The sequence below is a fragment of the Vicugna pacos genome, chromosome 7, assembly GCF_048564905.1.
Source record: "Vicugna pacos chromosome 7, VicPac4, whole genome shotgun sequence".
Classification (NCBI taxonomy): domain Eukaryota; kingdom Metazoa; phylum Chordata; class Mammalia; order Artiodactyla; family Camelidae; genus Vicugna; species Vicugna pacos.
Genome location: NC_132993.1, coordinates 66,402,959 through 66,422,542, shown reverse-complemented (window position 1 = coordinate 66,422,542; position 19,584 = coordinate 66,402,959). Strand labels below are relative to the sequence as shown.

General features: G+C 38.3%; 1 protein-coding gene across 1 annotated transcript in view; it reads right to left on the bottom strand.

Annotated features, from left to right (window-relative positions):
- The window catches only part of ABCB1 (ATP binding cassette subfamily B member 1), an 87,331-nt gene extending 69,268 nt beyond the window's left edge, over nucleotides 1-18,063 (bottom strand). The window contains exons 1-4 of the mRNA XM_015245745.3: nucleotides 17,866-18,063; nucleotides 17,212-17,285; nucleotides 13,103-13,154; nucleotides 1,121-1,292 (exon numbers count right to left, since the gene is read on the bottom strand). Of these exons, the coding sequence (XP_015101231.2) occupies nucleotides 1,121-1,292; nucleotides 13,103-13,154; nucleotides 17,212-17,279 (292 nt within the window). The 5' untranslated portion in view covers nucleotides 17,280-17,285; nucleotides 17,866-18,063. The remainder of the gene's footprint in view (nucleotides 1-1,120; nucleotides 1,293-13,102; nucleotides 13,155-17,211; nucleotides 17,286-17,865) is intronic.
- Nucleotides 18,064-19,584: the final 1,521 nt, after the last annotated feature.

The following is a 19,584-nucleotide window of genomic DNA, read 5'->3' as shown; positions in this document are numbered from 1 at the left end:
CCTGCCTGCCGCTCAGCCTGGCTGGGCTTACTGCAGGTGACAGAGGTGACTCCAGAGCCACAGTCCCCTAATGTGTGCTGCTTCACACCTCTGGCCTGAGAAGCTGTGCCTCTTGGCTGACCTGCCTGAGATACAAAATGTAAATCTACAGGATGGGAGAGAAAAGACGAAGTGAAAAGTGCTGGTGTTTGTTTCAATTCTAGGCAGAGTTTGAAACTACTAGCAGAGTGGGAAAAATACTGGACTAACAGGCAGGATTCCGGGCCTAGGAACTCAGCTCTGTCAACTAGCAAGCAATCCCATTGTGACCACATTGTCTCGACTTCCTGAGCACTGGTTTCTACATCTATAAAATTATGGGTTTGGGCTGGGTAATTTTCTTGGCTCTTTTTCACCTGTGAAATTCTGTGATTTGGTCATTTCATTTATTCATCCCATTTCTTAAGTACCTAGAATGGATCAGATACTGCCTGTCTAAATATATATATATTCTTCCTTTTCTTGATGCTTTTTTTAATATAGTGTAGAGATTACACTGTAACTAATCTACTTTTTGGCTTGAAAAAGCATTTTTCTAATAGTAACCAAAATAAAAAAAATCTGACCATACTACACTATTTCTAGAAAAACTTAGCCATGTTTTAAGTTTTAACTCAAAAAATAAACAGCCACCTTCAACAAGGTACTTTGAAATATTCTGCCATTATTTAGTACTCAATCTTTCAGAAATTTACCTCTAAGAATTTTTCTAATGAGATGGTTAGCAGCAAGGGAAAGCCTTGAGCAAATGAAAACAGATCCATCATGGAAATTTTGATGAAGTACTTTGGATTTAAGTATTATTAGCTAACATTCCAGTTTGGAGTACACTCATAATGCTTTGTAGCACTCTCTTTTTCTACATATCTCTACCAATACTACTCCATTGTATATTCAAGTGCTTGTGAGCACTATCTTCACAAACTCATTACAAATATAAACTATATAGCTCCGCTCCCTCCCCCTCCCACAGCACTAAATATACTAGTGCTTGTTTAGTAAGGGCTCTGCAAATGTCATTCTTAGTGAATAAATTTTCCTTCAAGCTGCCAATAAAATCAGTACCATGAACAATACTTACTTCCATCAGTTACGTTTGAAGCAGTCATGTTTCCAAAATTTCCTACATTTGCAAAGCTATCCGTCATGTCTCCAAAAACCAGCATCATGAGGGGGAGTGCAGCTCCGTGGATGATGGCGGCCGTTGTCCCCAGCACCATGTACAATCTATCCAGCCAATTCGAATAGCGAAACTGAAAAATGAGAAAATACAGAGAATAGGAAGAATTAGTAGTTTCATGGTTGGTTAGCTCTGCTTCCTAAATACACTCCAAATCTAAACAGTTCTCAGACTACTATTGTGACCACCCTGGTCTAATGACTTAATTAGAAATGGGCATTTGATTCTTCTTTTGAGTTTTGACTTACTTCTTTATATTGGACTCTGCCTTTTTTTTAACTGAAGTACAGTTGATTTACATTATGTTAGTTTCAGATGTACCCTAGTGATTTAATAATTTTATGGATTATACTCTATTTAAAGTTGTTATAAAATATTGGCTACATTCCCTGTGTTGTACAATATATTCTTGTAGCTTATATATTTTATGCACAGTAGTTTGTGTCTCTTAATCCCTACCCCTATCTTGCATCTTTTCCCTTCCCTCCCCTTACTGGTGACACTAATTTGATCTCTATATCTATGAGTCTGTTTCTCTTTTGTTACATTCATTCACTTGTTTCACTTTTTTAGATTCCACATGTAAGTGATAACATATAATATTTGTCTTTGTCTGCCTTATTTCACTAAGCTAATACACTCTAGGTACATCCATGTTGTTGTGAATGGCAGAATTTCATTCATTTTTATGTCTGAGTAGTACTCCACTGTATACACAAGCCACATCTTCTTTATCCAACCATCTATTGACGGACATTTAGGTTGCTTCCAGTTTAGCAATTGTAAGTAATGCTGCTATGAACACTGAAGTGCATGTCTTTTCGAATTTGTGTTTTTGTTTTTTGCGAATCTATACCAAGAGTGGAATTGCTGAATCATATAGTATTTCTATTTTTACTTTTTTGAGGAACCTCCATACTGTTTTCCATAGTGGCTGCACCAATTTACAGCCATACCATCTTGGACGTGCCCAATTTCATCTGCCTTCTCTTATATATGAGGGTTTGATGAGAGGCACAGGACTTTCTGGGAAATTACAAAAATCTCTAATGGCACAATAACAGAAATAATAGTATTTGTGCCTCTGATTTCCAAGAATAGAGGTCATTTTTCATCTCAAGATTTTTCAACCATGAAAAATATTAATTACCAAAGGCCCCTCAGAGGACACCATTAAGGAAACATATTTGGTTGCTTTAAGAAAGTGGCTTGAGTCAAAGATCTGCTGCATAATGGCATTAGCATAAAGTAAAGTGATTTTAATGTAATTAGGCCTCTGTAGTGAGAAGGAAAAGGAAAGGAATGAGTTAGATCCATGCTTCCCAGAGAACAGTTTTCCTCATAAGATAGAATCTGGCCATAATGACTGACCAGTACAGATCTGCATGATCTCTTTCATCACAGGCAACTCACAAGAAAGAAAGATCTCTCTGCATCCAAAATGTGATGAGAAGAGGACACAGTAGGAGAAATGGGATTTGTGACAGGCCCACTTGGGAACCCAATTAATACTTCTCCTGTACAATTCAAGGAACTAGTTAAGTATCAAAAGAAAACCAAAGGAAGGAGAACAAATAGGATACAGCCAATTGTGAGGGGGATGGGGTAAACCTCCAGGCGGGGTGGCTATGCAAGATGTCAGTGTAGTTGGCAAGTTCCGGGTAAAAAGTCTGGGTAAAAGTCTAGGCAGGGAATATAAATCAAAACAAAGATCGAGATTAGGCAAGAAAAAAGACACAAAAGAGAAGTAAAAACAGACTAGTTCTTGGCACCAGTGAATGGCAGTCCTTACAGTAGAAAAATGAAGCTGAATTATAAAATTAGCAAAAACTAAACTTTGGAGTAAGAAGAATATTTAATAAATACACTTAGGTACTTGTAGTAAAAATTTTCTACCTCTTAAAAATGTGATCAAGTAAGCTTAAGTTAAAGACATATTTTCCATAATCTAAAAACATCCTATTTACAAATTAAAACTTTTAAGGGAGAATATGTTTTGGCTTCTTTTTTCATATTTCATTTTGAATTTTGCCACTATTTACTTTGTCTTAACTAAGCATTCATCTACCTCCCTTAAAAAAAAAACACAGTTAAGGAGTGAGAGATGAGCAGAAACCATTTGTCTTCTATTAGGGACTATGAAGTGGACAAAGTATCAAATTTCTCAGCAGAGGAAGAGAAGATGGTTGATATATAAGGATTTCCCTTGTCACAACCCCCACACGACATTTTACCTCAAAAACAAATCCCTGGCTGTAATAAAAGCAAGCAGGCTATGAATATAAACATTTAATAAATGCCTACTCCATGACTGAGAAAAGCCAGAAATAAATACCAAAGATACAAATCCTGCCTCCAGTGTGTTTAAAGTGAAGGAGGAAGGCAAAGCAGAAAAAGGATATGTGACATATACCTTGACCGCATGGTATACTGAGTACAGCGGACACAAAACTGAGCAAATGGTCAGTTCCTCCTTTGTGGAAAAGCTCCATAGGGCAGGTAATGCTTCCTCCCAGCTCTGAAAGATTAGCAAGAGTTTAGAAGGAAGAAGGAAGGAATTCCAAACAGAAAGAATAGTAAGCAGAGACAAGAACGATCACTGCACCCAAAGAAGATGAAGTCTCCCAAGCATGACGGATGAGGTGTAGAAGCAGCAAGAAGCCAACTGACCAAGAAGCCCCCTTCAGTGAGACAGGGCAACCCAGAATAGGCAAGGATACAGGGGGAAGGTGGAAGAAGGGGAAGAGAAATCTCATTTGGTCCTGTTTGAACACCCATCTGGAAAACAGTATCCAGGGAGTATATGGAGAAAATTCAGAGTTTGAGGAATGCATTTGTGACACTGGTGTGTGCAGCAGAAGTCATGGGAATGGACAAGATCATCTAGCAAGAAATAAAGAGTGGGATTAAGAATAATTTGGAGATGAAGTAATGTAGATAGCATGTTGACTGTCCTTTTGATGATCCTGGGACAAAAGGAAGAGAGAGGATGGGTATGAGAGGGGGACAAAATGTCAAGGGAGAAGTATTTAATGAAATCTTACACATGTTTATAGGTAAATCAAAGAGATCATTGGTGAAAATAGAGGAAGGAACTAAGATGGAGCAATCTAAGGCTGAGAGAATTAGAGAAACAATTGTTTCAAGAAACTAAGATAAGGGATCATCACTGGGTGCAATAACTATTAGGAGAAACAAAATACATTTTTTAATTAAAAAAAAGAAAGGAGTTTGAAGAGAGGGATACAGCCCAGTGGCAGAGCATATGCTTAGCATGCATGAGGTCCCAGGTTCAATCCCCAGTACCTCCATTAAAATTTTTTTAAAAAGAAACAAGACATCCCATGATGTCCCAAGATCCCTCATAAGTTGCAAGAGGGGAGAGAGATCCTTCTCCAGTGAAGGGTTCCAATCAGTTATCACCTTCACCAAGTGATCGAACTTAGTATCATAAAAAAGTAGAATACTCCGACATTTGATGTTTCCAGCTGTGATAAGACAAGAAGTATACAGCATCCCCTATGCAATTTTCTTACCAAAAATATTTAACATGAATGTATTAAAACCTTTAGATTTAATTTCCAGCATATAAGAAATGCAAAGCATAGAATAACAAGTTAAATGACGCCATAAGGAAGCAATAAAAATCAACCAGAAGGTAAAGCGTTCTATAGGACAGTTCGTATCATCTTTTCAACATGTCAATGTCATTTAAAAAGAGGAGAAAACTATTCTAGTTAGACTCAGCAGACACAATGTCCAAATGTCATCACTGACTGGATCTTGTTTTGAACAAATCAATTGTAATAAACATTTTGGGAAGATAATGGGAAACATTTGAATATGAACTGAGCATTAGATAATATTAAGGCACTACTGTTCATTTTGTTAAATATGATCATTATACTACGTTTTACATGAAAATGTTTTGTAGGAAAATTTGAGAGATGTAAACAGAGGTAGTTACTTATAAAACACCATAAAATTTATAATTTCAAGAGAAACGTATGGGAAAATGTTAACAATTATTAGATATAGACAATGGGTATAAGTATGAATTCTACTATTCTATGCTACTTTTCTATACATTTGAAAAATTTCAAAATAAAGGGAGAATGCTTCTCCAACAGGCAAAGGTATCTCTCCATCTCTCAGGCTAGAAGGAATGAGCTAAGAGTGAGCACAGATACCAGTAAGTGTCCGGCAAGGATGGAGAGCTTCCCATTGCAGAGCTTTCTGCAGGACATCTAGTTCTGAAGTAGTTAATAGAGCAAGATAAAAAGATGAAAGAAAATGGAAGAGAAGGCTGTTTTGCAAAGTCACTGATAGAGCATACTGGTACAAAGAACCTGCAGTCTGGGCTCGTGTAAGTCGAGATGCCACTATTCTTTCTAATCTTCTCCAGGGTTCTGATCAAGAAGTTGCAAATAAAGTCAAAGCTGGACTGAGGAGCCTGATTCCTACATTGGAAAACACCAAAAACACCAGCAAAGCAATATAAATGCTCCTTTAGAAACTGACCACATAGGTGGAAACAGTTAAGAACAAGCTGGACTCTCCTCTTTTGTTTTCCCAGTGTGGAAAAGAAGGGCCAGGATCCACCTTCCCAGTAATGTGGGTGCTCTGTATATGTGTTTCTTCTTTGTATAAGGATCTATTTACAAAATGGTTTCTAAAAGTGGCCTTTAATAAAAAACTCATTCCTTCTAGAATAAAGACAAAGTTGAGAGAGTTCAAAACTTCATATTTATTTGTGACATAAGGCAAGATTGATTTCTGGAGGTAAAGTGGTAAGAAAATTTGAGGGAAGTGGTAACATAATGCTGAGAAGGCAAAACACCCAGTGCAATGTCCCAGCTCTGTCACTTACTTGGAAGGAGACTCTGAGGGGGGAAAAAATCTCTTAACCTGGAGCCTCAGTTTCTACATTTATAAAGTGAAGAAAATATTTATATATATAGAACACGTCACATAGCTGCTATGAAGCTAAAAATGAGACGTAATAAAATAAACTTTTCTTAGGCATATGATATAATAATATGCAATATAAGCAGGCATGGTGATTGGTTTTAGAAATGTACAAGTTAATAAGACTTTTCAGGAGCTTACTGTGAGGGAGCAGGCAGACAAAAAAGTTGTAACACATCAGGTTAAATTTAAGACAGATGTTTAATTATAATTGGAACCCTTTTTTTTAATTTATTTTTTTTTCTTGCTAGGAACCTAAAATTGCTCTAAAAATATATATAAAGTCTTTAAAAATAATGGATTTTTTTCCTTCTTTTTCATTTTTTGGGGGGTAAACAAAGTTTATTCTAGGAAGAGCAACTCATTGAGAGAAAAACCCATTTTAAAATTTAAAAATATGTACTGTTCATTGTTTCAAACAGTTTAGAGCTTTAGCTTTTTAAAATTACAAAATTATCAAAAGAATAAAGCCAATCACAAAATAACAATCAACAGAATGCAGTAATCCAATAATAAAGGTCAAATGTGCTTACACATATTTAATAAATCAATCATCTAAGTTATAAATAACAAGTAGTTCATTTTGTCCTTTTTTTTTTTTTTTAATTCGGAGCCCTTTAAATACAAGGAAATGGAAACTGGTCAAACACTTAAAGGGAAGAGAGAGGGGGGTGAACCAGGACCACACGGGAGACAGGGTGATCATCAGCACTGAAGGTCAAGGGTTGGATTTCCCAGGGCAAAGAAATAGAAGGTGCTGGCAGGAGAGTGGTCAAGGTAACATTCAGCAGGCCAGATGGTGAACATGATCTTACCAGGGTGCCTGGCTGGAGGTGGAAGTCAGTGAATCCATTCATTCATTCACTCAAAACTCAAAAGATATTTATTAAGCACCTAGTAAGAATCAAGCTTGGTTCTAGGTACCGGCAACAACAGTGAGTCAGACAAGCTACCTGTCCTCATAAAGTTTACTTTACATTTTACTATTATGCAAATAGTAAAAGAGGAAACATGTATTCAACATTCATTCAATATCTAACTACCTATTAAAATTCTAGGCACTGGGAGCATAGCAATGAAGGAAACATAAAACCCCCTGCCCTCATGGAGCTCAGATTCTGACAGAATACAAACATTAACAAGAAATCAGACTGTGGTTAAGTATTCGAAAGAAGGGGTGCACACGGTGAAGTCACAGTGACAGCAGGGTCAGCTGGCTCAGACTGGCTGGGCAATGAAAGTCTCTCTGAGAAGGCAACATCTGAGCTGAGACCTCAAGTGTCAGGAAGGGAACATTCATGTGATGATCTGGGGAAAGAGTCTTCCAGAATAAACAGATACAAAGGTCCTGGGGTGAAAACAAGCTTGGTGTGATTCAAGGATCAAACATAATAATCATCATGGCAAGAGAGTGAAGGAGATTCATCTGCTGTGAAATCAGAAATGAGACAGAGGTCAGATTATGTAAAGTCTTTCACAGCCCAAGGAGACTTTGGGTTTTATCAACTGATTAAACTCTAAACTTCCCATCTAAGTATAAAGGAAAGGCATTAGAGGGTTTGAAGGAAGGAACTGAGGCAATCTGATGTGACTACTAGGAGTAGAATAATTTTTAGAAGAGGAAAAATGGAGGCAGGGGACTAGGAGTAAAGAGAGTGGGTGAGGGAGCAAAGTCTTCAGCAGGTCTGGGAGGGAGAATAATGCCCCACTCCCTAAAAGTCCACATCTGAATCCCAGGAACCTATGAATATGTTTCCTTACATGGTAAAAGGGACTTTGCAGCTATTCGGATCTTGAGATAGGGAGATCATCCTGGATTCTCCAAGTGGGCCCAATGTCATCACGAGGGTCCTTGTGAGAGGGAGCCAGGGAGGTCAGAGTCAGGAACAGAAGAAATAATGACTGAAGTAAGAGGCTAGAGTGATGCAGGAAGGGGGCCACATGTTCAAGAAGGCAGAAGCTGAAAAGGGAAGGAAACAGATTCTTTCCTAGAGCCTCCAGAAGGAATCCAGCCCTGCTGGTACCTTGATTTTAGCCCAGTGAGACTTTTGGCCCCAGAATTCTAAGGTAATACATTTGTGTTGTTTTAAGCCACTAAGTTAGCGGTATTTTGTTTCAGCAGCAATAGAATATGAATATACAATGTCAAAAAAAAAAGGACAATAAGGAAGAAAGGCCAAGTGAGAAGGAATCAGAAGTGGGGGTGAAGACATTCATTTGAGTTTACAGCTTCAGAGGTGAGAGTCCACCCAGATGATAAACCCAAGGTCCTTGTCCACAAGTGTAATTTATTAAAGGAAGGTCAGGGTAAAGGCTGGTGGAACTGAAGAGGTCAAAGAATGTTGTGTCTAGGAGGCATTCATAAGGTTGCCAAAGTAGACAAATGATGAGCACAGGTGAACAAACTAGAAGCAATCAAATGCCAGCGCCCTCAATGGAGGAGCAATAGTAACTAGCAATCAGCAGAGGATACCACTGCAAATGGACAGAAGATGTTAGAACTGTGCAGAATGAAACTCAAATAAGAATGGAGATTTGCAACCCAATCCAAAAATGGGCAGAAGACCTAAACAGACAATTCTCCACTGAAGACATACAAAGGGCCAATGGGCACATGAAAAAATGCTCAATATCACTAATTATAAGAAAAATGCAAATCAAAACTAAAATGAGTTATCAACTCACACAGATCAGAATGGTCACTATTAGGAAGTCCACAAATAATAAATGCTGGAGAGGGTTTGGAGAAACGGGAACCCCCTACATTGTTGGTAGGAATGTTGTTTTGTGCAGCCGTTATGGAAAACAGTGTGGAGATTCCTCAAAAGACTAAAAACAGACTTACTATATGATACAGCAATCCCATTCGTGGGCATATATCCAGAGGGAGCTTTAATTTGAAAAGATACATCCCAATGTTCATAGCAGTACTATTTACAATGGCCAAGACATGGAAATAACCTGAATGTCCATCAACAGATGATCGGATAAAGAAGTTATGTATATATGTATACAGTGGAATACTACTCAGCCACAAAAAATAAAATAATGCCATTTGCAGCAACACAGATGGACATGGAGGTTGTTATTCTAAGTGAAGTAAGCCAAAAAGAGAAATAAAAATACCGTCTGCTATCACTTATATATGGAATCTAAAAAAAGATTCAAATGAACTCATTTACAAAACAGAAACAGACTCACAGACATAGAAAACAAACTTATGGTTACCAGGGTTGGGGGAAAGGGTGGGAAGGGATAAATTGGGAGTTTGAGATTTGCAGAAAGGGTAATAACGTAAGGTCCCTGAGAACGCAGAGGATATAGGAGCCAAAGTACAGTGTGCAAGGGGGTGATTAGTTTAAGAACCAGCTTCCTCTTCTGTTACCATAGGAGGGAAGGGGGTAGCAATGATCCTGGTACAGATGCTGTTCGCAGACTGACTTCCATTTTGCGTATGAAGTTAAAAAAAATAGGTCATCCAGCAAGAGTAGGGGTGGTGAGGGAGAAGTGGGAAATTTGTAAAGAGTAGAGGTTTAACATACTCAGCAAGAAGAGGAGAAGATTTCTGTATGGGACACAGCCTGCTGTGAGATTTCCTCCAGCATCAATCAGATGTAGGGGTTCAGGCACCAAGAAAGCAGATGGCTGATTTTCGCCTGGGCTGGGCATGACAAGGGACAGGTAAAAGGAAGTTTAGAGTTCAGGGCAAGAGTGTAACCAAAGTGATGATTGTTACATTAAGCTGATAAGACAGAGGATGGAAACCGGAAGGAGTTGATGAGAAATTGATGGCTCAGTGGACTGAACTGCCAAGGAGAACAGTGAGCAGCTTGAAAACAGAGGGGAGGGCTGGCTAATTCAATCTAGCTACTTTCAATAGTCACTTGGGAGGTAGCACAGTTTCAATTAACAACAGAATCCAGGATGTGAGTGTGTACAAGGGTGGCTGGGGTAAAGGGGAGGAAAAGATTATTGCTGTTTTGAAGGTCAAAGCGTAGTTATCCTTATAAGACCATAAAAGTCCCCTGAGATAGCAGGAGCCAAAGGGCTAGAGAGGGAGGCACTGAGCCAGGTGGTAAATTCTCCAATGACTGAAGAATGCCAGGTGGTTAGAAGATAACAGCATCAACGAACAACCCTTCAATTCCAGGCAGATAAAAATTTAACCAATCAAAAAGTATTGGGGGAGGGTTTAGCTCAAGTGGTAGACCACAAGCTTAGAATGCATGAGGTTCTCGGTTCAATCCCAAATACCAACTCTAAAAATAAATAAATAAACCTAATTACCTCCCCTAACCAAGAAAAACAAAACAAAACAAAACAAAGAACTGTCATAAATGATTAAAGTTGGTAAGAGCTCCAGCTCTAGAGTAAGCAGATTTGGGCAAAATTCGGGGCCTTTTCCCTTACTAGCTATGTGACTGTGTGACTCTGAAGGCATCGCTTAACCTCTCTGAATCTGTTTCATCATCTGGGAGGACCTGCGGCCCCACTTTTATTTTTCCTGCCCTTATTTCCAGTTGTCTCATTTCCCCACTTGTTTTAGATTTTATCTTATTTCTGTGTTTCTGTAAATGTTGAAACAAAGCCTCACAGAAATAAAATAAAAGCCAGTAGAAAAATCTGCATCAATTCCTTATCTCTTTCTCATCACTTTCTCCAGACTGCTAAAAAGTCTCCTAGCAGGAATAAGTTGACAGGAATGGTGCACAGGAAACAACACTGCAAGCCTGAGGCTGCTGGGTTTACAGGGCCTGCAGCCCAGCTAAGCCCTTGGCTGGAATCTGGAACTTGGATTTTGGGGAGAGTTACCATCACCCTAACTGATAAAAGTGGTCAAACCATTTGTACAAATGATGTGCTTTATGCTGAAGGTCTGCCTACCTTCTGTGAGTCTGGAATTTTGGTATTCACTGGGCCTACATGATCAGCCCCCAGTAAAAACCCCTGGGCAATGAGTCTCCAATGAGCCTCTCAGATGGCATGTCACACGTGTCGTCACAACGCATTGCTGGGGGGATAAAGTTGACTCCCCAGGGAGAGGACACTGGGGGCTTCTCCCTCTTTCCTTTACCCATTGCCAATTCTGCTTTGCATCCTTTTGCTGTAATAAATCTTAGCCATGAGTATGGCAGGAGGCTGAGTCCTGTGAGTCCTCCAAGTGACTCATCGAACCTGGGGTTCTGGGAAGCCCTCAGCACACATGAGGTTTTGTCTTAGCTGGAAATCTTTATTAATCAGCATTGCCAATAGCATCATCATTTTACTGTTAAACGTTAATACGTCCTTGTCTTTATAGGTTTTAAATACAAGTTCATTGTTTCCTATGTCAACTCTTCAGGAAAGGGCATGAGGAAAAGCCACACAAATAGTACAGCTCTTCCTCAAAATGCTTAAAATATATTCCTTTTTTGGCATCCTGAGCACTGTGATTTAGAACATAAACTCCCCAGGTCGGAATCCTGGCCCTGACGTGTTATCTTTGGACAAGTTAGTACGTCTGGCCTCAGCTTCTTCACCTGTAAAATTAAAACAATAATAGTATCTATCTCCAAGGGAGTTGTAAAGATTAAATGAGTTCATCTATAAAGGACTTAGAGTAATACACGACATGAAAGAGCTAAACTTGTATTATAATTATTACCTCACCTTCAAACTCCAGATATTTATATTCTTCTATGGTCTGAATTGAATTAATAGTATTACCTCTATATATTGTCTGTTAATTTTTCTAAAATATAAGACTCATTTTTTGAAAATTTAAGCTATAAATTATAAAAGCTAAATTACAAAAGACAGAAATTTTTGGGTCTCAAAAGAACAGAATTGAAATTAAATCTTGGGAATAAATTATTTTAACATAAAAGCTTCTTTGAAAACAAGAACACAAGGATGAAATCAAAGACAAAAATTGTCACTTGGTTATTCAAGTAGTCTTTCTGAGAAGGACCCAAGTGTAGAGTCTCATCTCCCAAACATTCCAAAGAGCAGAGACAGACAAAAAGGTGGAGATGTAGCAAGAGCAACTGTAATGAAGGAAGATGAAGACCATGTAAGATAACCCAGAGTCCTTAGTGTAAAAGGTAACTATTTTCCTCTGCATATAACCATTTTTATGTTCAGCTTACTAATATCCATTTTACAAGACAGCCTATTGCTACCCCTCACCACACATGTATTTTAAAAGTGTCTGGTGTGTTATGACTGATTTATAAAGTGTGCACTACAAGACTTAATTGGTTCAGTAGTCTTCCAGGTTCGAATCCCACAGTTCATCTAAATCTGCATTCTTAGAAAATAAAGAAGGCTCCAGATGGAGACAGGTCATCAACCAGCCTGTCTCACTCCCAGTGTGATTAAAGAAAAGCTTCTAAGTGACCAGTGAGAAACCAGAAAATGAGATAAAAAATGAACTGCATCAAAGGTTCTCAAATTCTAGATTATCAGTTATTCAGGACAGAAGAACAATGACAGGTACTAAGTCAGAGTAATAAATAATCCATCGCTAACTTCTATTATGTAAGTGCCTGGAACTTTGACCTCAAACCTGCCAGAACTAGAGCTGTTGGTGACAGGAAACCCTGTATTTTGTTTGAGCTGCACTCTGCATGGCTGATTTCTTCTATCTAGATGGCTGAGACCATCACTGGGAGAAAGGCTTGTGTAGGTAACAGATCAATGGCAAGAATTAGGAGAATACTGAAATCTGGGCCAAGAAGGGGACCTCTGGAGGTTCGATGCACATGGCAAGTTAATGTTGGGCATTCCTCTGAAAATAAGCTAAAATAAATAAATTCATTTTACCTCTCCATTTACATACTCTCCAAGAAAACATTATGCCAAATGAAATACCTCTTTTCTACATCAGAAGTCAAATTTTGAAAGAACTTTGAATAGTGAATACATTAAACTCACCATTGCAAAAGTACTGACAGTTGGTTTCTTTTCTTTCTTTTCATCTTTTTTACTGAAAAACATAGCAATAGAATTACACAAAACTTTAAAAACTATACAACCCTTTAATCACCCAATTAACATAGAGCCTATATTTAATAACTTATAAATTATATTTATAATTTAATAACAGGACAAAGACATGTCTACAATATATTATTCATTTAAAAAACAGATTATTAATATGATCCCATTTAGGAAGTTTAAGTATGTTTACATATATCTTAAAAATCTATACATGTGGATATCACTGGGCATTGAGATTTTTATCAAAATGTTTTCTTCCCTGTGCCTCTGATATTTGCTCATTTTCTATGTTGAATACACACACACAACTTTTGCAATTAGAAAAAAATACTAAAAATAGAGAGCTTCCTGTTTATACTCTAATTAGAAAATCATTCATGCTGTCCAGAGCTGATCCCCTACTTATCATCTGAGTAATTCTAGCAGCAGATAGATATTCTATTTATCCATCTAAATATTATCCTTAATCTTGCCCATTACTAATGGAGAGTAGTGGGAATCGGATGCAAGACATAAATTACTCTAAGAAAGAAAGGTAATTAAATCACTTTCTATGAGCAAATCTAATTCTGAAAAGATGTTTGGAGCCCTAAATGGACCATTATGGCAATAATGCAACCTAGAAATACTACCCTCAAAAAATATGGTGTGTAAACTGCAAAAAGCTGTCCCCAGGCATAGAAAGGTCAACTATTATTTTGAACCCAGAATCAAATGAATCTAACTCTGTAACTAGTTGTCCACTCTATGTAACCGCCACCCAGCATATGAAAGCAAACCAACCAAACCTAGCCTCTGTATCTATATTTTCATATTTACAACAACAACAACAACAAGACTATTTCAGGGAAGAATCACATTATTTTTACAGATTTTCAAGTTCAAAAATTAAATTCATCCTTTGTCTTTGTTCTTTAGGCTAAGCAAGGTCAAAGAGTTGAAGCGACTTCTAAAGAAAAAAAAAATCCAGAGTTTACCCCATATTTGGCTTTGGAGTGATGGTAGACGGACATAAAAACACACAAAATACACAAACATAACCCTTCAGATTTGGTCCCACCCTATTTCCAGTAAAGGCATAGTTTCAGTATCCCTGGAATCAGGATGAGAGGAAAAAAATAGCCATGCATAATTGATTTTTATCACTAAGCTTTTTATTTATTTTTTTCATTTTCTAAAACTGTAGCTACTGTGGAGAATTTATAACATTTCAGATGCTAGCTAAGTAAACATTTCCCATACAGGACCTCATTTAATCTTATCTTAATCTCTGTGAGGCAGACACATTTTTGTCCTTTATCTTTAAAGACAAAAGAACTGCAGGTAAGAAGACAACTAATTTGTCCAAGGTCACACAGCTAGAACAAAGTCAAAATTGAAACTGGAAAGTCTAACCCTTAAACACCAGGCTATCCGGTGTAACCTCAAACTTCTGAGACATTGCGTTGCCTGGAAATGCACTTCTATGCTGACTCTCACCCCTGCTACGTGACACATTTATCCCCATCAGCTCAGAGTGCTGACAAGTGGCAGGGAGCTTAACAAACCTTATTTTAACAGGGAATCTTGACAAACACAAATATGCCAAATTGTACTATTATCCAAGTATTATACCTATTAGCAAAGCCACATGCTCCTTTATGATTTCAAATGAGAGTATATAGTTTAAAAACAACTCATAGGAAAAAGAAATAAGGTTCGTGTTCATGGTTACTAGTGATGGGGGAGGGAGAGGTGTGGGAGCAGTTGGTCCAAAGGTACACACTTCCGGTTATAAGATAAAAAGTGCTAGGGATGTAATGTACAGCAAGATGACTACACTTAATATTGCTATATGATATAGATGAAAGTTGTTAAGAGAGGAGATCCTAAGAGTTCTTATCACAAGAAGAAAATTTTTTTCTTTTGCCTTTTTATCTATATGAGACAACGGATGTTAGCTAAACTTCTTGGGGTAATATTTCACAATATTTGAAGTCAAGCCATTATGCCGTACATTTTAAACTTACACAGTGTTGTAGGTCAATTATATCTCAATAAAACTGGAAAAATATATAGTTTTATTGAAAACAGTAATTTTTATTAAAATCAGTAATGGTGAATAGTTTAATAAGAGCTACTTGAGTAAAAAAAAAAATTTCTACTTTGAAAAAGAAGTCTGTAGGCCATGATAAGAATCAATAATGAAAATGAAGGTATACACAGACTTGAATAAATTCTTTGCTTTTTTTTCAAAATACAGACTCTTATTTTCTGAAGAATAACTATAAGTAAATGTCCCACAAATATTTATTGAGCACCATTTTTTTAAATGGAGATACGGGGATTGAACCCAACAATAGATTCACTTAAGAACCCAAGTGGGAATTTCAACTTTCCCCAGTGGAAGGGTTTTTTTGCTGAACTATTTGAAAGTAAGCTGCAGACATCATGGCACTTCACAGGTTTCCTATAATCATCACATGTAAGAAAATCAACAGCGATTTTGATATCTAATATTCAAGGCACATTCAGAATTTCCAAGAATGTTTTCTGTAAGTTTTTCCTTTTTGGAACTGTGATGTAATTAAGCTTTACACATTACATTTGGTAGCGTTGTCTCTTAAGTCTCTGTTTTAAATCTAGAAGTCCTTCTGCACCGCCCTTTCCACCCTACCAAACATTGACATTTTTATAGGAACAACAGATGTCTTATAGAATATCCTACATCTTGGAAATACCTGTTTCAGACTGAGTCCAAACCGAGATGTGCAGTAAGTATGAAATACATAGATTTGAGGACTTAGTATGGAAAAGAGAATGTAAACTATTTCATTGATAATTCTGACTACATGTAGAAATGATAACATTTTGGATATACTTGGATCCTTAAAATAAATTTTCAAAATTCATTTCACCTGTTTCTTTTAACTTTTTAAATACTGCTATTAGAAAACTAATAATTATAAATGTGGCTCACATTATATTTCTATTGGACAGCATTAGTCTGGAAGCTTGACTGGATTCACCGAATGATTTTGCAAACATACTTCTTAAGTGGTGTCCTGTCACTAACACAGTCTAGTCCGCCATGAGCAATGCCAGGACTGATCATTTGGTTAAGATTGCTCCACTGGAAATCTCTCCACTAGAAAACCACACTCTCCTTTTTCACATTAGTAAAACTTCCGGATAATTGAGAAAGCAAGATCTGACATTAAGTGTGCTCACTGCTACTGTCTCTTTCAGTGGACAGAAACTGAACTATTGAGAAAAAATCATGAAACCACACTGAAGTTTCTAATTCAAATTTAACCTTGTTTTTAAAAAAGTTATTTAATTAATGTCCACATTTATATTTTTCTCTCACATTGAAAAGCTTGGTTTCTAATAATAGTAATATTTTACTAATCTGTTTTATCTTACAATTTAATTACAATTTATTGCTAACAAAGACCTTCTTGAGTGAAGTTTAAAATTTCCTGTACAGACACTGCACTGTGATCAAAATTTACTTAAGATCATTATTTTCCCTATGTGGTGACAGTACCAATTCTATATGCAATCAGTATAATTTCACACCATTCTAGTAACTTGTTTGGTAGTACAATCTTCTCACAATTTCTTCTCCAAGGATCAGATACTCATTGCTTTAAAAAAAATGAATGCCTAAATATAGTTGTGGCTTTCTGTCCTATCTGTCATGCCACAAACATGCAAAGTTTATGTGACTGTTTTTCCAGAAGCAACAGACTGGACCACAAAGCTGAGCACAAGCTGCATATGCTTCAGGCTCGTGAGACATCAACGTCACTTGTAAAACAGAAGGAAATAAAACAGAAAAGGATGTGAGCATTGGCCTGTGCGAGGCCAAAAAACCGAGACAGCAGCTCACCAAGAAAACGCTGTGCTCAACTCAGCCAGCCAACTTATGCAACTGCTGGCATTTAATATAAAAAATCATCATCATCAAACTCATCATTTATTTCAGAGCTGAAGGCTAGACAAAAATCGCCCAAATCTCTCAGGTCGTGTAAAGTCTGAAAGAGAAACAAACTGGCTACCTTTTTTTGTCCCTTTTCAAAAAGTTCTTCTTCCTTGCCCTTACATTGTGGTCTTCTTCAAGATCCATCGCGACCTGAGGAGAAACCACAGCCGGTTAGCCAAATGCAAGATCCGCAGTAGACGAAGGTGAGACGGAGCTTGCCTCCCGCGCGGAGAGCCGTCGGGCTGTGCGCTCGCCCTGATGCTCTAGCGGCTCCGAGCAGTGACGGCGCCACAGGGATTGGCGCGGCACGGACTGCCTCCGCGCGCGGCACCCAGCCTCCTCAAGCGCGTGGCACCCAGCCTCCTCACGCGAGCAGAGCCGCAGCGCGCCGGCGCGGCCCGGACTTTGCGCGCAGCGAGCACGGCTCTGCCTGCGGGCTCCCTCCGCCCGCGGGCTCAGAGCCCGGCTTCCCGCGGCGCGCTGGCTCTCGGAGCTCCGGGCAGCTCACTTCAGGACGCGCGGCTAACGCCGCAAACTAGGTGCTGGGCTGCCCCAGGTGCTCCCCGATTCAGAATAAGTCTCGCCCCATTTGTCCCCGGGGCTTGCCAATTGGAATCCCCTCTACTCCCCTCCGACGCCCTCCTCTCACAGGAACCAAGCTGAGGAAACTGGAGAGCCCACCTTTCCTGTGAAGCGTCCCCATCTGGTGCCCAGCTTCTCGAGCGCCTACCTCGGGCTTTTCCTCGGAACGTCCCCAAAGACGTGGATTTTGGAAGAAGAGGTTCAGACTCCAGTGGAAAGACCCAGAAGATGCAAACAACCGCCTCGGCTCCTCAGAGTCTGGATGAGCCGCGGCTCGAATGCGCCCGGGCTTCCCGTGACGAAGGGAGAGAGGAGCAAGTACGCAGCCCACGCCCTGGTGCTCCTCTGCCCAGCCAATCAGCCTCACACTCGGGTCGGCTCCCGGCCCGCTAGATTAAATGCTGACCTCACGATTGGTTACGAAACAGGTTGGAATCACCGGAGGAATGTCCTTGCTGTTCCCCCTCAGCGATAGAATGAGAGAAGAACCTTTTCTCAGCTGAATCATCAGGGATATTTATATTTAAGTCATGCCTGGACAAGACCACAGAAGTCTCCACATCCACACAAGTATGTACGTATAGATATAAATGGGGATATACACTTCATTCCTTGCGTTTCGAGTAGATAAGGGAAATTTTCTTTGCTGTCGCATCCAGTATATTTAATAAAACATCCTCCCAACTTGCCCATCCACAGTTAAAACGCATTAAACCTCCCTCCCTAGCAGCACCCTTAAAAAGGCCAGGTGTAATTTTTCTGCAAGTCTTTTCTTCAGTATTTTTGACAGTTTCTGAGGTGTAGCTGTTCATCTTTTATTTCAAGATAAATGGAAGGAAATAAATAGGAGGTTTTTCATTTGAACATGTAAGTCAAAACGGACATTTCGAGGTAGAAATGTATTTAAAAGAAAGTAGTATTTTCAAATTTTAGCCATCAGGTTAATACCCATGTTTTTCCCAAGATATTTAAAAACTCCTACATTTTAATTCGGATTAGTAAAGTATCTTGTATTGTAGCATATTACTTTAGCTGTAATTTAATTCCATATTTCCTGTTACTATTTTCAATTCTTTCTGGTCCTCTGTTTTCCTCAAGTTGAAAAGTAATTGCAATCTTCATGAATCAAACTCATAAAGCAGTGTTAACCCACATCAGAGCTTTTCATACTCATCAGCCTAGGGGAAATGGATATTTTTGTAATCTTTTGTCTGCATTCTCCAACTTAACAAGAGTTACCTCTCAGCTCATTGGTAGAGTTTAAAAGAAGAAAACTCCTTTATTTTTTGCTGCAAAACATATTTTCCCTACTTTCTCTAAATAACTCTTACTTCAAAGCCATAATTTTCTTTCCATATTATATTCCAAACTGTCCTTGGCTTGATTTTTTTTTCTTAGCCATACAAGCAAGTTTATTTCTTTACATACTGTTAATTAGGCTTTCTAATAGGCAACTCATTTTCTCTGTGTTCTAATTGAATATGCCTTTGTACAGCATGGTTTAACTGTTTAAAGACTTGAACACCAACCCTGTGATCCACCTGGGGCAAATGTATAACACTTTCCTCTGTCACATGCGTTTTTATTCTGATACATGCCTCTGCTTTTTGTTTCTACTTTTGTTTTACCTTGCTTTACTTCACGTGGTCTTGTTATATATTTTACATATCTCTGTAAACTGCTCTAAAACCTTCCTAAAGTAATGCAGGATTTTTGAAAAAATATATAGTTGATTTACAATGTTGTGTTAGTTTCTGGTATACAGCACAGTGATTCATTTATACATACATATATATTCCTTTTCATATTCTTTTTCATTATAGGTTATTACAAGATATTGAATATCGTTCCTTGTGCTATACAGTAG